At 54.7% G+C, this 8,099-nt stretch overlaps 1 protein-coding gene across 1 annotated transcript in view; it reads left to right on the top strand.

Moving 5' to 3' along the window:
- Positions 1–1,576: 1,576 nt before the first annotated feature.
- TYRO3 (TYRO3 protein tyrosine kinase) overlaps positions 1,577–8,099 on the top strand; it is a 20,486-nt gene continuing 13,963 nt past the window's right edge. Inside the window, 6 exon segments of the mRNA XM_027775816.1 lie at positions 1,577–1,749; positions 1,969–2,069; positions 2,821–2,991; positions 4,723–4,809; positions 5,496–5,611; positions 7,711–7,888. Of these exon segments, the coding sequence (XP_027631617.1) occupies positions 1,577–1,749; positions 1,969–2,069; positions 2,821–2,991; positions 4,723–4,809; positions 5,496–5,611; positions 7,711–7,888 (826 nt within the window).

Below are 8,099 nucleotides of genomic sequence, written 5' to 3'. Positions count from 1 at the left end.
CCGGGGCTGGGGTCTGGGGAGGAGCGCCGCGGGGTGTCCGCGTCCAGATCTCCGGTCGGGCCCCCGCCCCCAACTTTCTGGCGGGGATGGAAGGGAAGTGGGGTGTATGCTGTGTGACTAGCGTGTGTGTGTGTGTAGGGGTGGTGTCTGGGACTGGCTTTCCCGCCTCGGTGTTCCTAGTTTGTCCTCCCCTCTGTCCAGGGGACCCCGATCTGCCCGCCCCGCACACGAAGATCCTATTCGGAAAGCACAGGCGGCCGGGGCTGAGCACCCAAGCGGTACCCTTACACTGTTTAGGTACAGGGGCTGTGGAGGTACCCAGTCCCCCCAAAACATCTCAGCAGACACTAGTTCCAGCGCCCTCAGAGCTTCCTGAGACCGGGCATCCTGGAGAGGATGGGTTGGGGCCAGGTTGCTGGTCTTTGTGGGGCTCAGCCTTGTATTCCACATCGCTGCCGAGACGCTGGCTGGCCGTGGGAGTGCTCCCCGAAGCACCTTGCTCCCCAAGTACACACTCCACACCTCTGGGACTGCTGGGTGTCGGTGGAGTGTAGGCGCCTTCCTGGTCCTGTGACTGATCCTGAGGGAGAAGGGAGTAGGGGAGAGACAGATCAGGACAGCCTCCACCCAGCTGGCTGGCGCCTTCTCTTGAGACAGCATATGGGCCTCTCAGGGAAGGGGAGGCAAAGAGGGTGACGAGTATTTATGGGGGAAAGGTGTACCTCTGATCTCAGAGAGCCCAGGAATTTACCTAGAGTCACACAGTGAAGGGCAGGGAGATGCAGGGCTGGACTTGAGCTATGCGGATATTTCACCTGCCCTTCTGCTTCAACACATGCCAGAAGAGGTGTGGTGTGAGGGTGGGGTTCCAGAGGGTAGCTCCTGTTGAGGTGTCAGTGGTTCAGGGGTCTTGGGCTCCCTGCTCAGGGCTCCACCCCTCCCTCTGCCTCCCACCTTCCTATCCGCCCCTGCACACATTCAGGTATTAATAGAGCAGGCCTGCCAGGAAGGCTGCCATGTGTTTGATCTGACGTGGTTTTGCAGCCATATGTTCTCCACTTCAGGGGAGCACCCCCTCCTTCCCTTCCTCAGCCTTCCTTCATTTGATGGGGTCGGGGGTAGGGTGCTGGCAGTGGCTCAGGGTCTGAGCTGACACCTTGGGTGGAGAGCGGGCAGCCTGTTGCACTGGTTGGGTGTAGCAGTCATTCCCAGAGCAGGGCCTGCCCCAGGGGAAGAGGGCTCCCCGCTGTCTCAGCCCGCTGTTTTGCCTTCTTTTGGTGGTTGCGCTTGGACTTACATTGCCCAGCGGGGAGGTGTGGAGAAGAGGTCCTCAAGCTGGGGGGAGCTTGGCAGTGACAGAAATGGTGCCAAGAGAGCTTGTCCTGCCCCTGGCCCCAGAGCCCAGGTCCAGGCCACCTTTCCTTCCCACACCGCTCTGCCTCTGCTTCCCTGGCAGTGGCTGAGAAAGCCCTCTGACACAGAAGCTAGGTTCTGGAAGAGAGTGGGAGAGATTCCAGAGACAAGGTCCCTCTCTAGGAGGCTGACACAGTTCTTCCCACCCCTAGGGCTGAAGCTCATGGGAGCCCCGGTGAAGCTGACGGTGTCTCAGGGGCAGCCGGTGAAGCTCAACTGCAGCGTGGAGGGCATGGAGGAGCCTGAGATTCAGTGGGTGAAGGATGGGGCTGTGGTTCAGAGTGTGGACCAGCTGTACATTCCGGTCAGCGAGCATCACTGGATTGGCTTCCTCAGGTGCAGGACCGAGGGGGACGGTGTGGGATGCCAGCCTGGGGGTGAACTGTGCTCTTTCCATGGGGCACAGGAGCTGGGGACTGTGCTGATGCTCACAGCCTGTGCATCATTCAGCAACCTGTGAAACATTTCAGAAGTTGGGGCAGCTTCAACTCCAAGTCTGCTCCGCGGAGCTACCCCTTGACCCTAGGAGGCAAGCCTGGTGTCCTGTTTCCACAGCCTGAAGTCGGTGGAGCGCTCTGATGCAGGCCGGTATTGGTGCCAGGTGGAGGATGGGGGAGAAACAGAGATATCCCAGCCGGTGTGGCTCACGGTAGAAGGTGAGGATGCAGAGCCCTGTGGGCGTCTTGGCCTGGAGCAGGCGTGTCTGCTGGTGACCATACCTCTGCAGAAGAGAATTCTGGGGCCTGGTTGTGCCAGCCTCCAGTCCCACTCAGACATCGGAAGAACCTACTTGCTAGAGTCTGTGTATCAGAGAACCAAGGGGGAACTGGAATCCACATCTATAGGGCACAGTCTGCTTCAGTTGTCTGAGCAACAGGCCTCCAGCACCCATCTGGGGCTGGACCCTGTTCTGCCAAGTGGCCAGGCCAGCAGGGGGAGGGATGGGGGGGAAGGGAGGAAGGCTCCGCAGCTGCAGGAGCTCAGAGCTGTTCAACCCAGGAAAACAAAGTGACTAAGGAAGTAACAAAGGGCCCTGAACGGGAGCTGGGGCCTGCCAGCAGAACTCTGCGAAAGCTCCCACCTACTTCTCCACCCTCTTGGCCCCGCCCCCGGCTCCCACCCGCAGCCTCTTCCCCTGCTTTGAGAAGGGCTGCACAGCAGGTCCGGGAAGGTAGTGTGGGGGCTGTGAGCAGAATCCGCTGTTCCTAAGGGGGCAGCAGCAAAGATTTCCCCTAGGAGACCGAAAAAAGGAAAAAAGCACCCCTATGCCCCCAGCCCAGATGCTTGTTCTGCAGCTGACTTTGGGTACCTTCTGCAGAGGACTGGAAATAGAAGCACACCTGCGATTTGTGCAGTAGGACACTAAGAGATGGCAGAGCTCACTCCCCACTCCCCCTCTCTCCTCAGGTGTGCCATTTTTCACTGTGGAGCCAAAAGATCTGGCAGTGCCACCCAATGCCCCTTTCCAACTGTCTTGCGAGGCCGTGGGTCCCCCTGAACCCGTTACCATCATCTGGTGGAGAGGAGGCACCAAGGTTGGGGGACCCGCTCCCTCTCCCTCTGTTCTAAATGTAACAGGTGAGCAGCCTTAGGAGGCGGCTTTGAGAGGGAATCAACCGGGTCTTTGAGGGTGGTGAGGCTGACGGAGTTCAGAATCTGCTTAATCCCAGAGTTTGCTGTTGTGAGTGTCCAGAGCAAACCCCGGGGCCTGGGTACGTGAGCTGCACCATTACTAAGCTCATTAGTCAGGTGTGCTAGGCGGGCTGGATGGGCTGATTAGCGGTGATCCTGCTGTGTGTGTGCTTAAGGAGGTTGCTGGGGCCTCCTGCCCTCTATCACAGCGGTCCAGGCCGTGCACAGCTGGCACTGGGAGATGAATTGTGTGAGACCGGGGCACCCATCCCCCCCACCCCTCCCAAGGGAAGGAGCCAGAAACCAGCCCACGCAGAGCTAGGGAGGAGTGTTTGGCAGACACCGAGAAGACAAGACTCTCAGGCTGCAGCGGAGGAAATGGATGGGGGGAGGGAGGAGAGTAGGGGGAGCCCAGCACCAAGATACAGGGCCTCCTTTCCTAATGGCCCTTTCCAAAAATCTCTAGATGTTTTCTTGAACAACCATATCTATCCATATCTCCGCATAGTTAGACCCAAAGCAGCCATACCTACTCATCCACCTGAGCCCCAAGAGCCTCACGCACGCAGCTCACATGCTCGCGGGGCTCCCTTATCTGTAAACACTGTTTCTGATTGAGGCTTGAACTGGGCAAAAACGATAGAGGTCCAAGTTTGGTCTCATCTGCAGGAGAGAAACGGCTCTGATCCGTCAAGAACCCCAGTAATTTGAGTCTTTTTTTTTTTTTTTAAAGTTTATTTATTTATTTATTCCATGAGTGAGAGAGACGGTGAGACAGAACCCACCATAGGATCTTCATGCCAAGACCCACCCTCAGCTTTAGCCAACCTCGGGTCACGAACATGTGTGTACCTGGCATACCTTAGGGAGATCTCTGGAGGTGGGCTCTGAACCTTCCATGTGGGTCAGCCTCACAGAGCATTGCGTTTTTCTGCTGGACTGCTGTCTGGCCCCCCAGTTTAAATCTTCAGAAGAGGTGTCAGAAGCAAGGGCAGGTCCTTGCTTAGGAGGTGCTGGATTGAAGCAGATTAGTGAGGAGGTTGGGTTCACTTTCTTCCAGATGTGCGTGGTTGGGGCTCTCAGGCAGCCAGCCTTATAATAAGCAGTCAGTGAACTCCTACTCCACACACCACACTGTGCTAGGCACTGCAGGGGTTGGAGGGAATACAAAAAAAAAATAGAATCCAGCCTTCAGCCCCCAAAGAATTGAGTGTAATTGGGGAGACAAGACACACTCAAGGAGCTGAGAACTATTGCAAGGCAAGGAATCTGCTAATGCAACAATGTTAACGCACTAAGGGAGGAGAAGGCTCTGGTATGCTGGAAGGAGTCACCAGAAAAGGGAGGTAGCTCGTGCTCTTAGGAGGTGGACTGAAGTGGGAGGGGTGGTGTAACATTTCGAGTACGCAGTGGGCGCCATTTACTTTACAAGCATTACCCGGTTCTCACAATTCTCCCATTTGAGGGATGAGAAAATGGAGCCCCATCTTGATTCATGGGATTCCAATGTTCATTCCACCATGCCCCTCTGTCTAGCCCCTTTCTTGGGCTGGAGGGAGGGACTTCTAGGGTGTTCAGTCAGACCCTTAGTGTCCCCTTTTTCCCTTGAGGGTCCCCTAACTTCCACACTGAGAAAGGGTTTCTGCTTGGGGGCTGACAGAGGTTTTCTGGCCCCAGGGGTTACCCAGAGCACCGTGTTTACCTGCGAAGCTCACAACCTCAAAGGCCTGGCCTCTTCGCGCACAGCCACTGTTCGCCTTCAAGGTAGGAGGACTGGCGGGAAGAGGGGTAGGTGAGGCCAGGGGCGTTCTCAGCGCGCTGTCCAGCAGTCACAAACAGTGGATGTTCCAGCTCTCGGGTCCTGCTGGGATCTTGGGGACAAGGGGTTAATGGGCATAGCTCTGTTCCTAGTGGGAGCATCTGAGACCCTGCCATGGCTGAGATGAGAATAGAATAAAATCCTGATGTCATAACAGATTTCCCTTCAAGGAGCAGAGTCTTTGGGAAGGAGGGGGAGAGGGAGCCAGCAGGAGATGGTCAAGGCTCATGCCCAGCCTTGTTTCTGCCACTCCCTGTGGAGGGTAAGGAGCAGGGGAGGTAGCCCAGCAGATAATAGATATCTGAAGGGCGGACAGAGGGAAGGAGGGAGGGAGGGGATAGAGAGCCAGTGCATGGAGGAGCTCTGCTGTGGCCTCAGGGCTAGCCGTCCATCTCAACTGGAGGTACCACCCCCACATGTTGTCTTATTTCTTGGTCAGACACAGCCCCTGATTTTCTCTGCAGCCTAGGCACTCTCTCAAGGGAGTCACCACGGTCCTGAGAGTACTGGGTAGCCATCATTAGGTCAGGGTGCTGCAGACCCTAGGGAGGTACCCGAGGCTTGACTCCATGCCTCTGGCTCCCTTCTCTCCTGTCCTTATCGGACACTGACTCTAAGTCCCCATCCACAGCACTGCCTGCAGCCCCCTTCAACGTCACAGTGACGAAGCTCTCCAGCAGCAATGCTAGTGTGGCCTGGGTGCCAGGTGCTGACGGCCGCGCCCTGCTGCAATCCTGTACAGTCCAGGTAGGCTGAGAGGGGACCAACAGGCTCCCTTGGCTGGCCGTGTTTGTTCTGGTTGCCTTACCAGGAAGAACCCAGGTCACTATCTCTCATCATAGGGTGCTTTGGCAACTAAGTGACTCCACAGATCGGCACAAGTCTATGCATCCTTCAGGCTGGAAAACAGATCACTAGAGTACATTTGGAGTGCCTCAAAGAGTTCTTCTTATGTGGATGAAAACGCACACCTCTGGTTTATTTGATGCTTGCTCTCCTAGTCCCTCCGCTCCCAGCTCTCACCAGAGAACAAGGGGACCAGGAGGGGTCTTCCACCCTGGAGAGCAGAAGTGCTGCGTCAGGTGGTACTAAAAACAAGAGGTTGTAGAGGCTTACTCATTTTCATCTACTTACTTAGTTTTTCCTCTGTTTCCTGAAAAGGTGTTTAATAAGCACCTTTTGAAACTGCCTTAGGCAGTTCTCCCAAGCGGGAAGGGCCTCTGCTTTGGGCTCCCCAACTCCCACACTGAGGAAGAGTTACTGCTTGGGGGCTGACGGAGGTTTTTTGGCCTGGGGGGTTATCCAGAGCATCATGGTTTCCTGTTTTCCTTTGGAAGACCCTGTTCTGGTCTTCCTTTGGCCTCACCCTTTTCTCCTGAGCCAGAGTCTGCAAGGCCCAGGGGACATGCCTCTCCAGAGCGGCAGGGCCCTCTCACTCCCACACCAGATATTCAGCACCTCTCGTCCTGAGAGGCTTAAGTCTGCTTCCAGGACTACGTGGGCCTCTTTTTTAGTTCATTTTCCATGTTGTGATATGTGTGCCTCGAAGCTCAAGGGCAGCTATTTGTGGGAGGGACGGGTCCTGAGCATGGGTATGCAGGCAGCCTTGTCCACACCATGCCCATGCAACCCCTCATGGTGTAGACCCTTGGCTAGGGGCCAACTCTCACAGGGCCACTGTATCCAAACTAGGGACTACAAGGATGTAGAGAATGATAAATGTGAACCTGACTTTCCAGGTGGTTCTAAAGGTTTATTAGTCAAGATATTATGAGAAATTATTTAATAGTTTGTTATTTGATTTATAATGTTTAACTATTTAGCTATATATATGTGTGTGTGTGTGTGTCTCCAAGATCCTGAGAGGAGAATGGAGGAGAAGGGATTGCGGCATGGCCATCCTCCCTGGGGGGATGACTTCTCACTTTCTGTCTCTCTGTCTCTGTCTTTCTGGCAAGCGCACACGCTCTATAGCAAAAACCTCTAAAAAAAATTAGCCATCTCGGGAACCAGCAGTTAGCGTAATGGCTATGTCACTGGGCTCCCACGTAGTCGACCGCGGTTCGCGTCCCAGACCCAGTGGCTTAAGACTCACGCCGGGCACATGTGCGTGCGTGCCCAAGATCCTGAGAGGAGAATGGAGGAGAAGGGATTGCAGCGTGACCATCCCCCCTGGGGGGGTGATTTCTCACTTTCTGTCTCTATGTCTCTCTCTGTCTGTCTGGTGAGCGCACGCACTATATAGCAAAAATCTCTCCAAAAAAAAATTAAAAAAACATTAGCCATCTAATAGGTCATTGGGAAAATCATGTGTGTTTTTCTATGCAAAAATGTGTCATGATTTTCCAGACAGCCCAGTAGTACATGGATTTCTATTTGTACTCACCCTGGGACCAACAGTAAGATGAGGGGCTGGTTCGTGGTGCCCCAAGGCTCCCAGTTTCTCTGATCTTGAGAAGCTCTGAGACTTCGGGGTGTTGTGTAAACAATTGTAATAAGCAGTAAGTACCCTAATAGTTACGCAAGTTCATGGGGTGAGAGGGGTTTTGGGGGGAGTTGAAAAAGGCTTTCACCCAGAAAGTGATACATGTGCTGAGTCTTAAAGAATGAATAGGGAGGTTTTTTTTGGAAGCAGAAGGAACAGCATTGCTCAGGCATGGATGTATTGAACCTGGTGCATCATGGGGAACAGACCGGTGAGAGGATAGGTTGCAAGTATTTGCTCATAGATTTAGAAGAAGCATTAATTCAAGCCCCCAGGCCCATACCTAACCTTTCTTCCGTCTCTTCTCACAACTCCTAGGAGCCTCCTTCCCCTATATCATTACTTTTCTGATTTTCTATAGGTGACACAGGCCCCTGGAGGCTGGGAGGTCCTGGCTGTTGTGGTCCCTGTGCCACCCTTCACTTGCCTGCTCCGGGACCTGGCGCCTGCCACCAACTACAGCCTCAGGGTGCGCTGTGCCAATGCCTTGGGGCCCTCTCCCTATGCTGACTGGGTGCCCTTCCAGACAAAGGGTCTAGGTAAGGGACGCTCAGAGCAGAGGAGGGTTGGGGAGGGGTGGTGTTGGCCCCAGTTCTGAGTGCAGTGGTTGAAAGGGAGGTTCAGGCATCACTGAGCACTGCCTACTACATTGTAGTTATATCTAGCTTCTATGGCTGAACAGAGAAGCAGACTGGAAAGTATCAGATACTATAGTGATAAAGAGAGCGGGGGGGGGGGGAGAGGGGAGTG

Source organism: Tupaia chinensis, unplaced genomic scaffold (assembly GCF_000334495.1).
Source record: "Tupaia chinensis unplaced genomic scaffold, TupChi_1.0 Scaffold000605_1, whole genome shotgun sequence".
Lineage (NCBI taxonomy): Eukaryota > Metazoa > Chordata > Mammalia > Scandentia > Tupaiidae > Tupaia > Tupaia belangeri.
Note: the sequence above shows the minus strand (reverse complement) of the source record. Positions and strands in the feature narration are given on the sequence as shown.